Source organism: Salmo salar, chromosome 19, assembly GCF_965601325.2.
Source record: "Salmo salar chromosome 19, fSalSal1, whole genome shotgun sequence".
Taxonomy (NCBI): domain Eukaryota; kingdom Metazoa; phylum Chordata; class Actinopteri; order Salmoniformes; family Salmonidae; genus Salmo; species Salmo salar.
The window spans coordinates 63,874,617-63,896,140 of NC_138309.1; the positions used below are offsets into that span (position 1 = coordinate 63,874,617).

A 21,524-nucleotide genomic window follows, 5' to 3' on the forward strand; every position below is an offset into this window, starting at 1 on the left:
TTTATTAAAGACCTAGACAACCAGGTGAGGGGAGTTATTTACTAACTAGTGACCTTAATTCATCAATCAAGCACAAGGGAGGAGAGAAAACCTGCAGATACTCGGCCCCCGGTGGAATGAGTTTGACATGTGGCCTACAGGGAGGTCAGACACTTAGCAGTGTGGTGCCAGGACCACAACCTCTCCCTCAACAGCTGATCGTGGACTACAGGAAAAAGAGGGGAGAGCCCGCCCCCATCCACATCGACTGGGCTGTTGTGGAGCGGTTCGAGAGCTTCAAGTTCCTTGGCGCCCACATCACTAAGTACTTAACATGGTCCACACACACCCGCACAGTCGTGAAGAGGGCATGACAGCACCTCTTCCCCCTCAGGACGCTGAAAGGTTTTGGCATTGGCCCTCAGATCCTCAAAAAGTTCGAGACGAGACGTTAGCATCTTGACTGGCTGCATCAACGCTTGCTATAGCAAATGCTCCATGTCATCTAGGACCTCTTTATCCAGCGGAGTCAGAGGAAGGCCCGAAAAATGGCCAAAGACTCCAGCAACCAAGGTATAGCCTGTTCACTCTGGTATCATCTGGCAAACGGTCCAGAGCGTTAGCTCTCAGACCAACAGGCTCCGAAACAGCTTCTACCCCCAAGACATAAGACTGCTAAATAGTAAATTAATGGTACCACATACTCACTAGAATAGACACACCATATACTGTACACACTCACTCACACACTACACTGAAACTCTCACACAAAACTCCCACACATTCACATTTACAAGCATTTTGCTACACCCGCAATAACGTCTGCTAAATATATGTATGTGATGGATAAAGTTTGAATACTGTAACGACCCATTTGATTTGATACACACGCATATCCACACAACACAAACACACGTGCATACACACGTTTACAGTCATCATTTGCGGCTGCTAATCTGTTATTTTATTTTACTCTTATTATTGTTATCAATCTTGATGCCTACTATAGTCCCTTTACCCTGCCTTCGTGTAAATACCTACCTCAAATACCTCGTACCTCTCACATTGATCTGGTACTCCCTGTATTTAGCTCCATTCATGTGTAGCCTATTTTATTTTAGTTACAACTTTTTTTTTTATGTGTTTTTATTTTTAACCTTGCATCGTTGGGAAGGGCTCGTGGGCAAGCATTTCACCGCAAAGTCTGCACCAGTTGTATTCGGCGCATGTGACAAATACAATTTGATGATATAATTTGAACCACGAGACCTCCGACACCGATAGAACAATGAGCCAGATGTTTCACCGGATATATACAACTGAAGCATGCGGTTGGCGTTCCCAAGAAGCCCAATGGCCGGCAGTGGGAGAAGATGGAGCGAGATGGATTTTGACCGATATTCTGCTAAACATTTGATCTCAATACAGTTTTCTGTTCCCAAAAATAAAATATGTTACGAACAGAGTGGACTACGTTTTGTAGACTTGACCTTTGCCAACGTTTTTTTATTCATTTAATTGCGTTGTTTAGGAGTGCAAGGGCTAATTTAGTTATTTCACACGCGCACTTCCCAGAGTAGGAGTTCCCTAACGTAAAATCGCAAATACATGCTAGAATGCGCCAATAGGATCTGGCTAGCTAGTGCTTGGCTCTGCCCACCTTCTCATTTGCTCCCGTTCCGAAACGGCATGCTGTGGTCTATCTTGGGGTTAGTTAAAACATCTTTGACTACGACGTCCCACCCACTACGGAAGTCCAGTGCGAAGCGACAGTGTAGCTAGCAAAAAGACGCTAGCTACTGAAGATGGCGGCGGTTTCTATGCAGGGCTGTAGTCCAAACCCAGCAAGAGAACTTGCCCTTTCAACACAATCTGGGGGAAACCAGGCTCTTGCAGATCGGGTAAAAGCTGAAGAAGGGACCGGTGAGTTGTATCATATTTGTGCAATCGTAGCTAGTGTGGTTACGCTTGGGTCAGATATTTGTTGTCAGATCAGTCACAACAAGCTGAGAGCAGGCTAATGCTAGCTCGGGTATTTGTGAGCTATATTAGCTACCTAGCCAGCATTGTAGTTATCATGCTAGCTAGCTACGATAATACATCATTATGTTTCTCTACGTGCAATTTGTATTTAAATACAGTTTACTGTTACTGACAACTATATTAAATGCACCTGGATTAGTTAAGCGGACATTCGCTACCTAGCCACTTTCTTGTACTAGATACGTTGTAGTCAGTTTATTACATAGCCTACTCTAACTTCGATGCAACATATTTACATTGTGCTGGACCCTCTTGAGAGCGCAATGTAAAAACTCAGTGAAAACCCTATTGGTTGCATCAAAGCTAAGCCTACTCCATCAATTCCACTGTGTTTATGTTTTGTGTAGGACACCATGTAAACAAATGATGTAGTTAGCTATGTAATTAGGATGTTATTAAAACCAGCTTATATTGTTCTCGTGGAATGTCAGTCATTGAACACTGAAGTGCTATAGTTCAAATTGAATGCAACGCACCTTTTTTTATTCCCAGAAGCCGAGAAGCAGAGTCGCGTGAACGCTCTGTTGGAGAGACTCCATGCCAAACACAATGCCTCACGGCCTTGGCAGGAGACCAGCAAGGTGGTGCGCCAGGCCATGGTGAGAAGATGGAGAGAATGTGTGGATGAAATAATAAGAAATGATGGAATGCTAAATATATAGAGTTAGGAATGAGTGTTAATTGGTCCGGTTGCACACCTTATAGACTATGGAAGATGCATACAGGACATGCTTAGAGGTGGAAAAAGAGACTCTGGCTCGCTGGCATTCTTGCATGCTCTACAATGTGATTAATGGATCTTAAACCAACGTTTTAGCCAATAGAACTTCATTGGGGTAAACCCAAATATACGTACATTATATGAGTTACAAAATCTTTACTCTCCTCTAATCCTTCCCTCCTCTTGTTTCTTCTGTCACAGGAGAAACGTGGTCAGATGAATGCGGCTGGACACCAGCTCCTGCTCACCTGTCTAGAGACCCTGCAGAAAGCACTGAAAGGTGAGACCCCAAAGAGAGACTTTGTCTCTCTTGATTGATCACAAAGACAACCTGTCCTATTCATTGAAAGTGTTCCACGGGCACTTCTGCAATTGGATGTCTATAGCAATCGCTCCTGTATCTTCAGATTCTTGACAGTTGAAAGACAATCTGCTGAGTTTTTAAATTTATCTCTCTCGGCTCTAGTGTCCTCCCTGCCTTCCATGACAGATCGCTTGGAATCCATCGCACGACAGAACATGTAAGCTCTTCCTTTCTTCTTGTCTCACTCACTTAGTCCTCCTTTCCCTTATATCACCAGGTCACTCATCCACTGATTCCTTATTCATACCATTGATGGGATAACCATGTGTATTTTATTAACTGTGTATATGTGGTGTGTATCTGTTGTATAGTACATTCCTGACCATGGATTTCCAAACTTGGGACAAGAAAGTCATTGATTGAGGAGGACATGGTTAAGCCACATTGAGTCTGCTTTGCCTCCCTCTATTTCTCTCTAACCCCACCCCACCCCTGCCATCCTCATCCTCTCCCACCAGGCTGGGGTCCCACCTGAGTCCTTCGGGGACAGAGTGTTACATCACTTCAGACATGTTCTATGTGGAGGTGCAGCTGGACACGGCTGGTCAGCTGGTGGATGTGAAGGTGGCCCACCACGGAGAGAACCCAGCGGTCAGTACTATCTTCTACACACAGCACTATTACTCTGTATGTTTATTTGGGCTGTTCATGCATAAAAAAAATATTGGTTGACCAAGAGTTGTCTGTTTCGACCAATTGATTCCTATACTTAGATTTGTGTGTATTGGGTATATGTTGTGAAATTGTTAGATATTACTGCACTGAGCTCGAAACACAAGCATTTCGCCACACATAACATCTGCTAAACATGTGTATGTGACCAATAACATTTGATTTGTCATTTTTGTAAGTGTACTTTTCCATATATAGACACATCCTGTATGTTTCAATCAAGTCAACCTTATGCACTGAGCTTGTCTGATGCTTTAAGCGAGCTGTTTGATGAAATAATGAGGACACACAAATGACTAGAGGGAGTCCGACCGCAATTGATTTGATTGTGCCGCCTGGCTCATACTTGCTGCGCTGTGTAAAAAAAGTAAAAAGAGTGATTTACTAGCACCTGTTGTCTCTCTCCTCCCTGCTGCAGCAACCGCCACAGAACATCAGTGTGTATAGCATTGTCCGTGTTGCTGAAGCTGCAACATAATTACAGCCATTTCTGACTGAAAAGTTATCTTACTGAAATGTTTACTGGTTGTGCAGGAGGTAAAGGGGAAGTCAGATGTGGGGAATAAATTTGACTAGTGCTGGGAAAAAACTGGAGATCAAGAAAAATAAGGTATTGAGCAAGCGCTGCGTGCATATTATGCCTACATGTGCCAAACGGGTGCTGTTAGATTACAATATCATTTTTCTGACAGTTTGGAACAATGTAAACAACACTAAATAAACTATAAGCGTACCAGAGAGTCTGTTTTAATGTTTTTTTCCCCCCTAAAGCCTTTATTACAGCAAAGACTAAAAACCGTCGCATTCATTCGTGAATGCAATTTCTGAAATGGAACAGTTTAGGCCTATTGATTGTTTATACAAATTATTCAATGGTCGTTTAGTTATTTTATTTTAAAACTAAAATACTTGATTGCATTTCACGTCATAAATGACTCGTATGCTGTGTGATGACATGAACAAATAAATGATTGATTGATACAGTAGCCTATAAGTATTGAAATATAGACATAAGTAAGTTATGGTATTAAGACTAAACAGGATGTGCTTCTAGGCCTACAGCTCGATGGTGGTTATAGAAGGCTGATATACTAAGCCTACTAATGACAATAACATGACATTATTATTATAGTGATGATCATAATAGTAATAACAACAATGAGAATGAGATCAAGGATAAGGGAGGGTTATTATTATGAATATAATTTAGCTGACAGTTTGGAACATTGTAAACTGCACTAAATAAATTATGAATAATGTCAGAGAGGCTGGTCTAACGTAAAATAAAGTGGGAAGCCTTTATTACAGCATAGCAAGGATTAAAAACAGCTGATTTGTGAAATTGTTCCGTCACGCTTGCTGCTCACGGAATCCGTAGGCTATCAACCGAACACTGAAACAGGCAACAGAAGCAGGATCACTATTTCTATATATATACAGTGCATTCGGAAAGTATTTGACCCCTTTCCCCCCCCCCCCCCCCCCAACTATCCATACACAATACCCCTTAATGACAAAGTGCAAACAGGTTTTTAGACATTTTTGCCAATGTATTAAAAATAAAACGGATACCTTCTTTACATAAGTATTCAGACGTTTTGCTTTGAGACTCGAAAATGAGCTCAGCGGCATCCTGTTTCCATTGATCATCCTTGAGATGTTTCTACAAATTGATTGGAGTCAACTTGTGGTAAATTCTATTGATTGAACATGATTTGGAAAGGCACACACCTGTCTATATAAGGTCCCACAGTTGACAGTGCATTTCAGAGCAAAATCCAAGCCGTGAGGTCGAAGGAATTGTCCGTAGCGCTCCGAGATAGGATTGTGTCGAGGCACAGATCTGGGGAAGAGTACCAAAAAATGTCTGCAGCATTGAAGGTCTCCAAGAACACAGTGGCCTCCATCATTCTTAAATGGAAGAAGTGTGGAAGCACGTAGACACTTCCTAGAGCTGGCAACCTGGCCAAGCTGAGCAATCGGGGGAGAAGGGCCTTGGTCAGGAAGGTGACCAAGAACCTGATGGTCACACTGACAGAGCTCCAGAGTTCCTCTGTGGAAATAGGAGAACCTTCCAGAAGGACAACCATCTCTGCAGCCCTCCACCTATTAGGCCTTTATGGTAGAGTGGCCAGATGGAAGCCACTCCTCAGTAAAAGGCACATGGCAGCCCGCTTGAAGTTTGCCAAAATGCACCTAAAGACTCTCAGACTATGAGAAACCAAGATTTGTATTCAGACCCTTTACTCAGTACTTTGTTGAAGCACCTTTGGCAGCGATTACAGCCTCGAGTCTTCTTGGGTATGACGCTGCAAGCTTGGCACACCTGTATTTGGGGAGTTTCTCCCATTCTTCTCTGCAGATCCTCTCAAACTCTGTCAGGTTGGATGGGGAGCGTCGCTGCACAGCTATTTTCAGGTCTCTCCAGAGATGTTCTATCGGGTTCAAGTCCGGGCTCTGGCTGGGCCACTCAAGGACATTCAGAGACTTGTCCCGAAGCCACTCCTGCGTTGTCTTGGCTCTGTGCTTAGGGTTGATGTCCTGTTGGAAGGTGAACCAGTCTGAGGTCCTCGTTTTCCCAGGCTAAACTTGCTGGCTAGCTGAACTATGCTGTTTTTCTTCCTCATTGCCAAATTTCATAAATACTGCATCCTCAACCTCAAAACTCCTTTGCCCGTCATACAATCACGTAGCTAAGACATTTGCTGGAAATAATTATTTATTGTTTTGTTGAATAGTCATTACTGGTTTGAGATATCTGTCATAAAACGACGGTGGCAAAGAATATCTTTGCTACTTAATGTGGATCCAAGATCAGTTTTGAGATCCACCGGCATCATTGGCGTAGGGTTGGCTGGACGTTTTTGACTGTTCTTGAAACTTGGCCAACACGGACAGATATGTACACAGTCTTATACTCTTAACCTTTTTTTATTTGTTTTATTGTATTTGTTAATTTAAAGCAGAGTTTATTAATATAATGAATAATCCAGGAATGTCACAAGTTAATTGACACGAGAGAACTCGAGAAAATAGCATCTCCACAGGGCGAAGTGACTACAATGAATGGCCAAATTACTTCCGGACAAAAAAGGGGTCCGCCCGTGGAGCACCTCCTCCTCCTCACCCCTCCACAGTCGCAGAATTAAATCATTACAACATAATTCATATATAATAATATCCAGAAATGTATTGAACTGATAATTTTGCTTAAGAAGTCTTACGCAGATAAGTTGTCCGTAAGAAGCTTCAGATCTGACGCAACGGCATGTGTGCGACACGCTTTACCTATAAAACAAGTGATATACGGTAAATATGTTATCCAAGTATTTATTTTTATATTCATTCTTTTTTAAATTCTTTACAGAGCTGTCCGGAGCTGATTCAACACCTGAGGTGAGATTCTAGATAAAATAAATAATAGAAACATAAATATTGTGTAATTATTATATAAACCAAAATATTTAAAGAATGTAAAATACTTGTCGATAAAGTGCTTTTCGTTCATTTTATTCTCATGATGACATCTTGGTTGTAATTTTTTCCCAACCTCTCTAAAGGGATAAGAACTTTGAAGAGTTCTCCAAACATCTTAAGGGCCTAGTCAACCTGTACAAGCTTCCTGGAGACAAGTGAGTAGCTATTAGAGCACTATAAGTGGTTGTGGAATTGAATTACATCAAATGCTGTTATACTTCATTTCCGTCTTTATTGCGGTTCCCACCAGTAAGCTGAAAACAAAGATGTACCTTGCACTTCAATCCCTCGAGCTGGATCTTACCAAGATGATGCACATGTTCAGGTATGTACGCATTGCAGTTTGATTAGGTGCATCTCAAAACCTCCTTTTTTACAATGCCCCTGATGTGGCAGATCTAAAGAAAATTTCTCCCTCTGTAAAAAAAAAAAAGAAATGTCCCAGAAAAGTATTTTGGAGTGGTTTCCCCTTTGAGAAAAATATGTTCCTGTCAGAATGAATTCTCACTATTCTGTGTGTGTTGCAGGTTAGCCACCAACGCTAACACTGTAGAGACCATCCTTCATGGGAGCGTGGGCCTGCTGACAGCCAGGAGCGGGGGCCATCTTGTCTCCCTCCAGTGCTACGTGTCCCCGTACGATGTGTTCGAGGAAAGGACAGGCTCGCAGCTCAACTTCACCGACACAAATGGTGAGGGGACAAAGGAAATTTGCCACAGTGCTGCCCAGAAAGCCAATGCAGTGCTTTCCGCTCGTGGGGGTTAATCCTGAATAGAGATGAACACATATTTTCTTGATTCAGCCATGGTTTAATAAATAAAAATTGTTGAAAAGATATACAGTTGAAGTCGGAAGTTTACATACACTTAGGTTGGAGTCATTAAAACTCGCTTTTCAACCACTCCACAAATTTCTTGTTAAACTATTTTGGCAAGTCGGTTAGGACATCTACTTTGTGCATGACACAAGTAATTTTTCTGATAATTGTTTACAGATTATTTCACTTATAATTCACTGTATCACAATTACAGTGGGTCAGAAGTTTATATACACTAAGTTGACTGTGCCTTTAAACAGCTTGGAAAATTCCAGAAAATGATGTCATGGCTTTAGAAGCTTCTGATAGGCTAATTGACATCATTTGAGTCAATTGGAGGTGTACCTGTGGATGTATTTCAAGGCCTACCTTCAAACTCAGTGCCTCTTTGCTTGACATCATGGGAAAATCAAAAGAAATCAGCCAAGACCTCAGAAAACAAATTGGAGACCTCCACAAGTCTGGTTCATCCTTGGGAAAAATTTCCAAACGCCTGAAGGTACCACGTTCATCTGTACAAACAGTACGCAAGTATAAACACTATGGGACCACGCAGCCGTCATACCGCTCAGGAAGGAGACGCGTTGTGTCTCCTAGAGATGAACGTGCTTTGGTGCGAAAAGTGCAAATCAATCCCGGAACAACCACAAAGGATCTTGTGAAGATGCTGGAGGAAACGGGTACAAAAGTATCTATATCCACAGTAAAACGAGTCCTATATCGACATAACCTGAAAGGCCGCTCAGCAAGGAAGAAGCCACTGCTCCAAAACCGGCATAAAAAAGCCAGACTACGGTTTGCAACTGCACATGGGGACAAAGATTGTACTTTTTGGAAAATGTCCTCTGGTCTGATGAAACAAAAATAGAACTGTTTGGTCATAATGACCATCGTTATGTTTGGAGGAAAAGGGGGAGGCTCTGTCAGGAGGAATGGGTCAAAATTCACCCAATTTATTGTGGGAAGCTTGTGGACGGCCACCCAACACGTTTGACCCAAGTTAAACAATTTAAAGGCAATGCTACCAAATACTAATTGAGTGTATGTAAACTTCTGACCCACTGGGAATTTGATGAAAGAAATAAAAGCTGAAATAAATCATTCTCTCTACTATTATTCTGACATTTTACATTTTTAATAATCCTAACTGACCTAAAACAGGAATTTTTACTAGGATTAAATGTCAGGAATTGTGAAACTGAGTTTAAATGTATTTGTCTAAGGTGTATGTAAACTTCCGACTTCAACTGTAGGTTGGCAAGCAATACACCTGGTAACTTATAATCGTCTAATTTGTTTGGCTGGATTTGCTGACTTGGCTTAAACCGTAGAAGATTTTGGAACTAGACTATAAATTAAATAATCTAATGATCCTCCTTTGGCCATCTTTCTCCATCTGTGCATGTCTTCACATGGCCCTACTTTAACTCCTGTACAGTCCCTCGCTCTCTGGGTGTGAGTGTATCTGTGACGGTGGAGGGGACCTCGTCAATCTACAAGCTACCCATCGCCCCCCTCATCACGGGATCTCACCCAGTGGACAACAAGGGGTGAGACCTCTCCCAAATTTCAGACATTCAATTTAAGTTCCAGAGCAAAGATTTAGATGGGCATTAAAGATATTTTTTTGGTGAATAAAATACATCAGATACTTTTATAAATTGTTCATAATAAATGGCTAATAAGTAGTTATTTCGTCGTGGGGGAATAACTTGATAATTTTGAGATTGTGTGTCTCCTCTCTCTGTTGCAGAACCCCTTCCTTCTCGTCTGTGACCAATTCCAACTGTGTGGACCTTCCTGCCTCTTTCTTCCTCAAGATGAACCTGCCCATGCCCTTCTCCCTCTCCTTCATCCAGAGGATGGGCAATGCTACAGGTGGGTGGTCTCAGACGTGTGTATGTGTTTTGGTGTGTGTATGTGTTTTGGTGTGTGTGGACTAGGGTTGGGCGGTATCCAGGTTTTCAAGCCATCATATCGTTTCTGTACCATACCCGGAGTATAAGATATTACCGAATGTGCGCACAAGGGGTGTTATAAAAAATAAAATGAGTGCAAAACAATTTAGGTTACAGGGACCTTGATCCAGGAGGGGATTGAATGTCTCTGTTCTAACCAAGAAGCTTGATCTTGACATTAGCCAATTTGCAAGCCAAATGCGTAGCTGGAGGCCTGAGCTGGATTTACAGTGTCTTCAGAAAGTATTCACACCTTAATGATTACAAGCATACCCATGTCATGATGCAGCCACCACTATGCTCAAAAATATGGAGCGTGGTAGTCCGTAATGTGTTGTATTGGATTTCCCTCAAACATTACATTTAGTATTCAGGACAAAAAGTTAATTGGTTTGCCACATTTTTTGCAGTATTACTTTACTGCCTTGTTGCAAACATGGGGCATGTTTTGAAATATGTGTATTCTGTACAGGCTTCCTTCTTTTCACTCTGTCATTTAATTTAGTATTGTGGACTAACTAGAATGTTGTTGATCCATCCTCAGTTTTCTCCTGTCGCAGCCATTAAACTCTGCAACTGTTTTAAAGTCACCATTGGCCTCATGGTGAAATTTCTGTGCGGTTTCCTTCCTCTCAGGCAACTGAGTTAGGAAGGACGCCTGTATCTTTGTGGTGACTAGGTGTATTGATACACCATCCAAAGTGTAATTAATAACTTCACCATGCTCAAAGGGATATTCAATGCCTTCTTTTTTTACCCACCTGGTCTTTCTGGTTGAATCTGTTTGAAATGCACTGTTCGACTGAGGGACCTTACAATTATCTGTATGTGTAGGGTACAGAAATGAGGTAGTCATTCAAAAATCATATTAAACACTATTATTGCACACATGCAACTTATTATGTGACTTGTTAAGCAGATTTTGTCTCCTCAATATATTTAGGCTTGCCATAACAAAGGGGTTGAATACTTATTGACTCAAGACGTTTCAGCTTTAAAAGGTTTTATTAATTTGTAAACATTTAAAAAAAGAATTCAATTTTGACATTATGGGATATTGTGTGTAGGCCAGTGACAAAAGAAGTCTACATTTTAATCCATTTTATATTTAGGCTGTAACACAACAAAATGTGGAGAAAGTCAAGGGGTGTGTACTTTCTGAAGGCCCTAATGTATTACATATCTTAGATTTATTATACTTATAGTTATAAGCAGTGGGGTAGCACGCACCCCTGTCCCTACCCCCTTCAAAAAAATACAAAACAATTATGTTGAAACAGTATTGAAAATCATACCGTCTGTATTTTGAAATCCCCCATAATTGGTATATCGCCAAAGTCTAGTGTGGTAGGGTGTGGTGTATCTATGGGTTTGTATGTTTTGCATTGGTTGCTTTTGTTTTCGCCCCTGTGTAGATGTGGGTGTTTGTGCACACGTCTGTGTGTGTCGGTTAACCCCCCCCCCCCCCCCCCCCCCCCTCCTCCCTCCTACCAGGGATTCCTGTGTTTGAGACACCCCCCACCCTGTCGCCCCTCTACGAGCTCATCGTCCAGAGTCAACTCCAGGAGGAGGTGGGGAACCCCTTGACCACCCCCACACACGCCATGCGCTTCTACGCTGTGAGTCGCCTCCTCTCACTCCCCTCTTAGACCTGCCTCCTGGGCCCTTATGTAGATGTGAAGGTGTTGGAAAGAAGTATGATGAGAGCTCCACTTTCCCCTCAGATAGGCTAGCTGAAATATGAACTGTTGCTTACATCTATCCGCTCTTCTCCGATCGACTACACAAGTGCAACGAAAGGCGATTTCATTTTTTAAAATTGTATTTTTAATTTTTATATATATTTATTTATTTTTGGTTGATTTTAATTTCAGTCGTCAGATAACGTCAAGCGCTCCGTCACATTAACACAAGAGGGTACAACTGCTTCTTGAGGGCTGCAGTGTGTGGCGCTGCTTTTCTTGTCGTCCCGATCCTCAGTGTGACCTGTGAATGTCATGTGATTGGCCGGAAAGTCTCAGGTTTGACTCGGTCCAGTGAGCCTGTATGAACGGGTTGTAAGCTACACATATACCTCTTAAAACACCTCTAAACAAGACAAGTGAAACATAGCAGTACAGTTTATTTGAAGTGGGGGCAAAAAATGGACTATCAGTCTTTTAATTTGGCTCAACCACAAAGAGCTTACTAGTATATTGAAATTCGGTAGTTTTAAACACTGAATTAATTCTGTCTCTGAAAAAAAACAATAAAAACAAGGCTGTCCCATAGAGTTAGAGGGCTCGTCTTTTGTATTTGTCCTATTATGGCGTCTGTGAGAGCACGGGCAGTGCCATAGAGCCCCACAGTGGAGGTGTCATGATGGCCAAGCATTTTGCTACGCCCGCAATAACATCTGCTAAATATATGTATGTGACCAATACAAGTAAGTTTGATTTGATACCCATAAAACCTAGTGGTCAAACGGGTAAATGGTTCCAGTCGTTTTTCCAACATTCATTTTTCCAGTAGGGGATTTTAGAAACACTTCTATTAAGGGCTGTGTTCCGTGTAGGCTTACCCTGACGTGGCGTTTTGATAACCATCTCTCTCAGGCAAGGTGACAGAGCTCTTATTTTAAGAGGCAAGGTGACAGAGCTCTTATTTTAAGAGCTCTGTCACCTTGCCTGAGAGAGATGGTTATCAAAACGCCACGTCAGGGTAAGCCTACACGGAACACAGACCTTAATAGAAGTGTTTCTAAAATCCCCTACTGGAAAAATTAATGTTGGAAAAACGACTGGAACCATTTACCCGTTTGACCAATAATCTTTATGGGTATTATGACTCATACTGTGGTACTCTGTTGAGGCCATCTCCATTTAGAAGTAGTACATTTTCTTCTTCTTTTGGGTTCTAGCTAATATTGGTGACTTACCGCCACCTGCAGTGATCTGAACCATATCTTGTCATTAATTCACTGTGGCCACTAGATGGCGGTGATATAGCGTAAAGCCATTTTTATTTTATTTATTTCACCTTTATTTAAGCAGGTAGGCAAGTTGAGAACAAGTTCTCATTTACAACTGCGACCTGGCCAAGATAAAGCAAAGCAGTTCGACAACATACAACAACACAGAGTTACACATGGAGTAAAACAAACATACAGTAGAAAAATAAGTCTATATACAATGTGAGCAAATGAGGTGAGATAAGGGAGATAAAGGCAATAGATAGGCCATGGTGGCGAAGTAAATACAAAATAGCAATTAAAACACTGGAATGGTAGATTTGACAGTAGATGAGTGTGCAAAGTAGAAATACTGGGGTGCAAAGGATCAAAATAAATAAATACAGTAGGGGAAGAGGCAGTTGTTTGGGCTATTTATAGATGGGCTATGTACAGGTGCAGTGATCTGTGAGCTGCTCTGACAGCTGGTGCTTAAAGCTAGTGAGGGAGATAAGTGTTTCCAGTTTCAGAGATTTTTGTAGTTCGTTCCAGTCGTTGGCAGCAGAGAACTGGAAGGAGAGGCGGCCAAAGGAGGAATTGGCTTTGGGGGTGACAAGTGAGATATACCTGCTGGAACGCGTGCTACGGGTGGGTGCAGCTATGGTGCCCAGTGAGCATTAACAAACCATGCGACCAAATTTTATGAAGACAATGCTCTTATCATTGGCTGATCGCTCCCAACCATAGAAACCCCCACCTAGTTGAGTACTTTAAAATAGTGGGAGCCCTCAGTGGCAGCGTCCATGCAAAAACCGGTTACATCCGTGATGAGTCCTCTAACTATCTCTATGGGCTCTCCATCTTACCTCAGTTTTTTTCCCTTCTCCTCTCACTCTGCTCAGTCGTTGCCCGACCAGCAGCACTGCTACTTCCTGAATGGCGACGCCCCGGTGCAGGACGGGCACTCGCTGCAGGGGACGCTGGTGTCCAAGATCCCCTTCCGCCACCCAGCCCAGGTGCCCGCCCTACTGGATGTTATCAGGCACCAGGCGGCCGCCAACACGCTGATTGGCAGCTGCGTCAAGCGCACCTTCATCAAGGATGGTGCGTAGTGGTGGTGGTTGTTGACCATCTGAAACAGGAAGGGGCCTGCACTTGTCCAATAAGAACCGCTAACTAATGAACACAACTGGTCCTGGAGAACTGCAGTGTACAGGGCTGTTCCATCTCAACCGAAATACAAAATCATTTTCATATTGTTACTCTAGTCAGTGTAATACAGTACATGCCAACGCATTGTTTGAGCTCTCCTTACCGATGCTGATCAAAACAAATGGAAGCAATCAACCCACAAAAACAAATAATAATTGACATGAGATGGATTCTTGCGCTATTGAGTGATGTAATATCCTGCTGTGTAACCCCCCTCCAGACACTCCAGGGCTGCTACAGTTTGAGGTGTGTCCTCTGACCGACTCCAGCTTCAGCGTCTCCTTCCAGCACCCTGTTAACGAGTCCCTAGTCTGTGGTGAGGACGTACACTGACATTACCATGGAATTAAATAGGACATAATTGAATGTATCCCTATGGACATTACTGCTGTTTCAGTCCGCCAGTCCTCTAACCGGTCCTGTGACTTTCACAACAGAATTGACTTTAGATCTACTCTGGCCCTGTTGGTCTGACGTTTTTGACTCACTCTTGACTACGGACTCCAGCTCTTTTACATTGACGTTGAACCTAAAACATTGATAAAATTTGCACTGTCCTTGTCAAATAAACCCCTCTCTCCCCCTCTCTCTCTCTCTCGAAATTCTCCGTCTGTCTCCTCTCACTCTCCGTCTGTCTCTCCTCTCCACCACCACCTCCTCTCTCCCTCTTGCAGTGGTTATGGAGGTGATTGACTCCAGGCAGGTGTCCTGTAAGCTGTACAAAGGCCTATCCGATGCCTTGATCTGCACTGACGATTTTATCACCAAAGTGGTCCAGAGGTGAGCGGCCATTTTCTCTGTTTCAAGTGTCCTTCACGCAATCTGTTTTATGTTGTAGTAGATGGTTCTCAGCCTGTCTTGTTGTTACCCCACTGCAAAGAAACCAACCCAAATGGGTTCATTCAATATGCTTTATTCAACAAAATACAATTATTTTGAGGCCATGTGACCTTCAATAGAAAATAATGGATGTTAAAATAAGTAAACGTCAGATAAATGACAGTTAAAAAAACAAATGTAATGTCCGCCCCATCCCCATTCGGATCCCTTTCCTCAGGTGCATGTCCATCCCTGTCACCATGCGGGCCATCCGACGGAAAGCGGAGACCATCCAGGCAGACACGCCAGCCCTCTCCCTGATTGCCGAGACGGTGGAGATCATGGTGAAAAAGAACTTACCCCCTGCTGGAAGCCCCGGGTACGGCATGGGCACGGGGGTTGACCCCACCAACCCCATGGGGCTCCCGGGTGTCGGTGGAGGCAACACTCCCACCGGGAACAGCGGGGGAGGTAACTTTGCCGGCCCAATCACATCTCTGTTCGGGATAAATCGCAGCCAAAGCCAGGGGGGAGAGTGTACACCCCAGGGTGGGGCAGCTGGACAGCAACAGCAGCAGCAGGGGGGTCAATCAGGGGACGACTTCAGCAAAGTGACCCAGAATCCCATTCTGACCAGCTTGCTGCAGATCACGGGCGCTGTGGGCACTAGCCCCACTCCCCAGAACAGCTCTTCCGGATCGCAACCCCACCAGACTCCGCCCCCCACCTCCTCCCCTGCCACCAACACCAAGAACCACCCCATGTTAATGAACCTGCTGAAAGACAACCCCGCCCAGGACTTTGCTGCCCTCTATGGCTCGAGTCCCCTAGAGAGGCAGAACTCTTCCTCTGGGTCGCCACGCACTGATGGCATGGGTGGCACCTGCCCCGGAAGTGGCACCAAGGGCAAAAAGAAGCGTCCCAGAGGGATGGAGAAGGGTGGGGTGCCTGGGGCAGGAGGAGGGGGGATGGGAGGGATGAACAAGCAGCAGTCGGGGTCCATGCAGCCTCACCACCACCAGCACCAGCCCACCGAGGACGACTTCCACCGCGAGCTCTTCTCCATGGACGTGGACGCCTCCCAGAATCCCATCTTCGACGTCAACCTGCCTGGCGATGGCTTGGACACGCCCCACAGCATCACCCCGGCGCCCAGTCAGTGCGGGACCCCGCCTTCCGGCGCCGGAGTGTCCTACCACTCGCAGTCACACGTCCAGTCCCAGCAACAACAGCAACCGCCTCCGGGATCATCCTTGCCTCGCATGGTACGCCTATCGAGCTCCGACAGCATCGGCGCGGACATAAACGAGATCTTGTCGGACTTACCCGAGCAGACGGGTAAAGGCGGCAGCGGTTCGCACGGGCAGCACCACCTGGGCAGCGGGGAGGACGGGGGCCCCCTGGGCACCCCGCACCGGGACTCGTCCAGCTCGGGACAGGGCAGCGCCGTGTTCGAGGCGGACATCTTCAACACCAACAGCAACGAGAACCCCTTCACGAACGCCGCCGACCTGATCGCTGAGGCGACCGCCACCACCCCTACTAGCGACTCCTCGTCCACCAACTTCTTCCCCGACACGGTGGACTTCAACCCCGAGCTGCTGACCTCCAGCCACGGCTTCCCCCAGGCCTACTTCGACGACAGCTCACCCAGCGCCGATGGAGACCTGGACCTGGTCAAAGGCTTCGGTGGGAGCAGCCAGCAGAACACGCCGTCCGGCACCCCCCAGAACCCCACCCCGCACGGCCAGAGCACACCCGACCCCTCCCTCAAGGACCCCTTCGACATGTCAGGCATGGTGTTCGGGGGCAGCAGCGGAGGGGGCAAGCCACTGCTGGGTCAGGCCCTGGATCTAGGTGACTCGCACTCGTCCCACATGGGGGGAGGCCAGAGCCCTCTCATGATGGCCATGGGAGGGGGGAGCAGTGACTTCAAGAGCGGCGAGGCCAAAGCCAAACAGCAGCAGCAGCAGGGACTTATGAGGACGAAGGATGACAATGGGGGCGGGAGTGGGCGCAGCTCAGGGATGGGGATGACCGGCAGCAGCTCCACTGAGGGGAAGCAGGTGAAGCGAAGCCGCACCCCTTCCAGCGAGGGCAAGTCCAAAGACAAGCCCCCCAAACGCAAAAAGCTTGATCCTGATGGGAAGTCCCCATCTCACAGCACAGGGGGGCGACCCTACACCCCACCCAGCGGAGGCTCGGGATCTGGAGGCAGCATTGGCGGAGGATCCAAGTCTCCCGGTAGCTCCGGGCGGTCGCAAACCCCACCAGGAGGTGCCACACCACCTATCCCTAAGATCACCATTCAGATTCCCAAAGGAACACTGTCTGGTGGGAAAACCTCGTCCCATGGCGGGTACACCTCAAGCAGTTCGGCGGGTGGTGGCACGGGAGGTGCAGGCAGCACTAGCGGAAGCAAGAGCCATCATTCCCACTCCTCGTCTTCCTCAGGCAAGATCAAGAGTAAGGAGGGCACCCTGGGCCAAGCCATCAGCTCCAAGCCTGGAAGCGTGGGAGGGGGTGTTGGAGGTGGACCCCCCCAGATGAAGAGCTCTTCTCAGGGAATGGGCGTGGGGAAGCCAGGCTCTTCTCCCATCACCAAACATGGACTCTCCGGGTCGGGAAGCAGTGGTGGCGGGGTTGGAAGTGGGAACAAGATGAAGCCGCAGGGGGGCAAGCCTCCCGGGTCCCTCATGAACCCCAACATCAAGCCCAACATTTCCCCCTCGCACTCTCGCCCCAGTGGCTCTGACAAGCTCTCTTCCACCATGAAGATGCAGCAGTCGCAAGTACCAGGAACTCCGCCGTCCTCCAAGGCCAAGTCCCCCATGGGCTCAGGGGGTGGCGGCTTGGTAGGTTCCAAGTCGTCCTCCGGTGGGGGGATGGGATCCCAGAAGCAGCTGGGCGGTGGTGGTTCCTCTTCCGGCTCCTCGTCTTCCACCTCCTCCTCCAGCTCCTCTTCCTCTGGCTCAATGCCCTTTTCCGGAGGCTCCCAGTCTCAGTATGGCTCTAGTGGAGGTGGAGGGGGTGGTTGTGGTGGGGGACAAGGGAACAACGCTAACAACCCCAACGCCAAAGGAAAGTCCCCTAGCCGCAACAAGAAGCCCTCGCTGACCGCCGTCATAGACAAGCTGAAGAGCGTCGGCGGGGGAGGGGGTCCTGAAGACGAGGGTGAACCACCTGTTGGTGGCAGCGGTGGAGGCGGACCAGGGGGCGGGCCACCAAACCTCGGCCCCTCCTCCAAGCACGGAATGTCCTCTCAAGGCGGGGAGTACCCGATCAAACGAGAAAAGTCTGAGAAAGAGGGCAAGTCCAAAGTGTCCGTGTCGGTGGGCGCCAGCGGGGACAAGAAGCTCATAGATCCCAAAACTGGAGGCGTGAGCAGCACGGGCGTGGCCAAGATCATTATCAGCAAGCCGGATGGCGGCTCCCCCAGCATCAAGGCCAAGGTGACCCTGCAGAAGCCCGGAGAGGGCTCAGGGGAATCCATGCGCCCCCAGCTTTCCGGTCTCAAAGCCTCACCCCTGTTCAGCGGCTCCACGCCCAAGCATGACCGCTCTTCCCCCAGCCACAGCCGCTCGCCGGGCTACACGCCGCTCAACCACGACAGCGAGAGCGAGTCAGGCAGCAGCTCTGTGGCAGAGAAGTCCCACCAGAACAGCCCTAGCTCGGACGACGACCAGGCCATGAGGCCCGTGCCTCCGCAGGACTACATGAGCTCCATGCCTCTCAGCTCCGGGGAGAAGCACAAGAAGCACAAGAAGGAGAAGAAGAAGCAGAAGGAGAGGGAACGCGAGAGGGACAAAGATAGAGAGAGGGAGAAGAAGAAGTTGTCGTCCATGTCAACTGGGAACGTCTCACACGGTCCCATGAAGGCTGACAGCTGGTCGCGGTCACCCATTTTGGCCTCGGACACGTCTCTCTCTATGATGGGCTCGGACCGTCCCTCCCGCCCCAGTCCTGTCTACATGCGGAATGAGGACGATGACCTCATGGACTCGGCCCTCACTGGTAACCTATAACCCTTTCAATAGACACACATTTGATTTGGATTTTAAAGGCCAGCCTGTAACTTTCATTTCCAATCAAAAGTCACGCCCCTGGGGGTTTAAAGAGGCAGACCAATAATTTGAAGGTTGCTGGTTCAAATCCCGGGCCAGGCAATGAAAAGTGGGAGATTAGCATTCAGATTGCTGTACAGATTCCAGGTGTACCATCTTCTGCCGTTGCGCCCTTGTGCAAGCAAGGCCCTTTATCCTTAAATAGCACGAGTATTGCTAGTGGCAGCACTTTTGACATGAAATGAGAACTTACAGAATGTGCCTTTTCATAATCTTGACTGCAACTCTTCCCTTGGCGTCCAAGCCATATTTGCAAAGACTGGCAGCGCTCTAGCAGTAGGCCATTTATCAAGCAGATCTTTGAAAAACGGTCTGAAGCTCTACCAGTGTACCTGTTTTTTATTTTTGTGTGTCTTTTTTTTACGTATCAGTATATGTCCAAGAATGACAAATACAGCAGGATTCTACTTTGAAATCCAAGTGTGTTCTACAGCCATATTGTTACCTTGACCTAGACATGGAGATGCCAATTTCTACTGTGATGTGGGTGGAGGGTGAGGCATTTTGGAATTAAAGGGATAGTTCACCCATCACCTAATTTGGGTGAACTATCCCTTTACGAAAATCCACACGTACCCAACGACACATGGTATCTGTTTCAGTATCTGTTTGAGTCTTTATGGTTTATTTGAGCTACGATGTTGGTTGTATTTTAAGTTAGAATATCTTTTAGATTAATTATTTACTCTAGCAGCACCAAACATAGAAGATTACAGCTCTGTTTTTGATGGGGGGGTTAAAAAGAGTTAAGACTGTAGAATTGCACCATGTTTAAAAAGAAAAAATAACAACATGTAAAAAAAATATATATTTTAAATATTTTGTTTTATGAAGTATCATTCGGCAAGGGTTGTAACATCTTATTGTGTGTTTAAATGCCTTAAATGTGGATTCAGAAGATTGTGAATTTTAGATTTTGATACCTCTTTTAACATGTAATGGGCAGGTTAGTGTTGAGATGTAGAACTTTTTTTGCAGAGAAGTTTGGCAAGCTTAAAATAAATATTTCAATGCTGAATGATTTCTCTCCTCTGTGTACACCTTTTCGTATTTGTTTAGAGTTAACTATTAGTCGACTAGCTCCAGGCTTAATATTTTAAGCTTCCCAAATCCCAGACTGTAGCTTTTAGGATTTCTAGTGGCCCATCGGAGGGGCACTGCAGTTGCGTCAATCTCCTGCAGATGTCAGCAGCGAGTCATGCTGCAAAATCCTCATAACCATATCATAACCATGAAACAAATATTTCCCTGCAGGATGGAATTCCTGTGGTTATGATTAGAGGGTAAAAATAAATTCCATGACTTTATTCACTATTCTATTATCAAAAATACAAGGAGTGGAAAAATATTGGGGACCAAGGCAATAATACACATTCTAATGAGTGAACCAGAACATGTTTAGTGATTAATATGCAAATAAATGGGATTGGTTGACCTTGTACTGAACACTACATACAACTTATACTGAACAAAAATATAAACGCAACATGTAAAGTGTTGGTCCCATGTTTCTTGAGCTGAAATAAAACATCCCAGGAATTTTCCATAAGCACAAAATGCTTATTTCTCTTTAATTCTGTGCTCAAATTTGTTTACAACCCTGTTAGTGAGCAGTTCTCCTTTGCCAAGATAATCCATCCACCTGACAGGTGTGGCATATCAAGAATCTGATTAAACAGCATGATTACAAAGGTGCACCTTGTGCTGTGGACAATAAAAGGCCACTCTAAAATGTGCAGTTTGGTCACACAACACAATGCCACAGATGTCTCAAGTTTTGAGGGAGCTTGGAATTGGCATGCTGACTACAGAAGTGTCCACCAGAGCTGTTACCAGAGAATGGAATGTTAATTTCTCTACCATGAGATGGTAGTACGTCCAACCGGCCTCACAACAGCAGACCACGTGCAACCATGCCAGCCCAGGACCTCCACATCCGGCTTCTTCACCTGCGAGATGGTCTGAGATGAGCCACCCGGACAGCTAATGAAACTGTGGGTTTGCACACCAGAATAATTTCTGCACAAACTGTCAGAAATCGTCTCAGGGAAGCTCATCTGCGTGCTCGTCGTCCTCACCAGGGTCTTGACCTGACTGCAGTTTGGTGTTGTAACCGACTAAAGTGGGTAAATGCTCACCTTCGATGGCCACTGACACGCTGGAGTAGTGTGCTCTTCACGGATGAATCCCGGTTTCAACTGTACCGGGCAGATGGCAGACAGCCAGTATGGTGTTGCGTGAGTAAGCGGTTTGCTGATGTCAACGTTGTGAACAGAGTGCCTCATGGTGGTGTTGGGATTATGGTATGTGCAGGCTTGAGCTACAGACAACGAACACAATTGCATTTTATCGTTGGCAATATGAATGCACAGAGATACCGTGACGAGATCCTGAGGCCCATTGTCGTGC

At 45.8% G+C, this 21,524-nt stretch overlaps 1 protein-coding gene across 2 annotated transcripts; it reads left to right on the forward strand.

The window, feature by feature from the left end:
- Positions 1–1,698: 1,698 nt before the first annotated feature.
- med1 (mediator complex subunit 1) lies at positions 1,699–20,133 on the forward strand. Of its 2 annotated transcripts, none has more exons than XM_014158746.2 (16): positions 1,699–1,902; positions 2,515–2,621; positions 2,945–3,023; positions 3,210–3,264; positions 3,566–3,698; positions 7,147–7,175; positions 7,340–7,411; positions 7,507–7,581; positions 7,784–7,947; positions 9,512–9,623; positions 9,827–9,951; positions 11,526–11,650; positions 13,863–14,064; positions 14,393–14,488; positions 14,847–14,952; positions 15,230–20,133. In XM_014158746.2, exons 1-16 carry the CDS (start codon positions 1,785–1,787, stop codon positions 19,014–19,016), a joined length of 5,385 nt encoding a protein of 1,794 aa, XP_014014221.1. In that variant the 5' UTR covers positions 1,699–1,784; the 3' UTR covers positions 19,017–20,133. The 2 variants fall into 2 exon arrangements, with proteins under 2 accessions (XP_014014221.1, XP_014014222.1); XM_014158747.3 differs by having other exon boundaries at positions 1,701–1,902; positions 2,518–2,621.
- The last annotated feature ends 1,391 nt before the right edge of the window (positions 20,134–21,524 follow it).

What these genes read in the sequence shown, in the direction of transcription:
- med1 (XM_014158746.2), top strand. Translation starts at nt 1,785, where the DNA reads ATGGCGGCGGTTTCTATGCAGGGCTGTAGTCCAAACCCAGCAAGAGAA. An exon ending in ACCACGGAGAGAACCCAGCG is followed by an intron (nt 3,699 to 7,146) that starts GTCAGTACTATC and finishes AATTCTTTACAG; the next exon opens with AGCTGTCCGGAGCTGATTCA. An exon ending in TACAAGCTTCCTGGAGACAA is followed by an intron (nt 7,412 to 7,506) that starts GTGAGTAGCTAT and finishes GGTTCCCACCAG; the next exon opens with TAAGCTGAAAACAAAGATGT.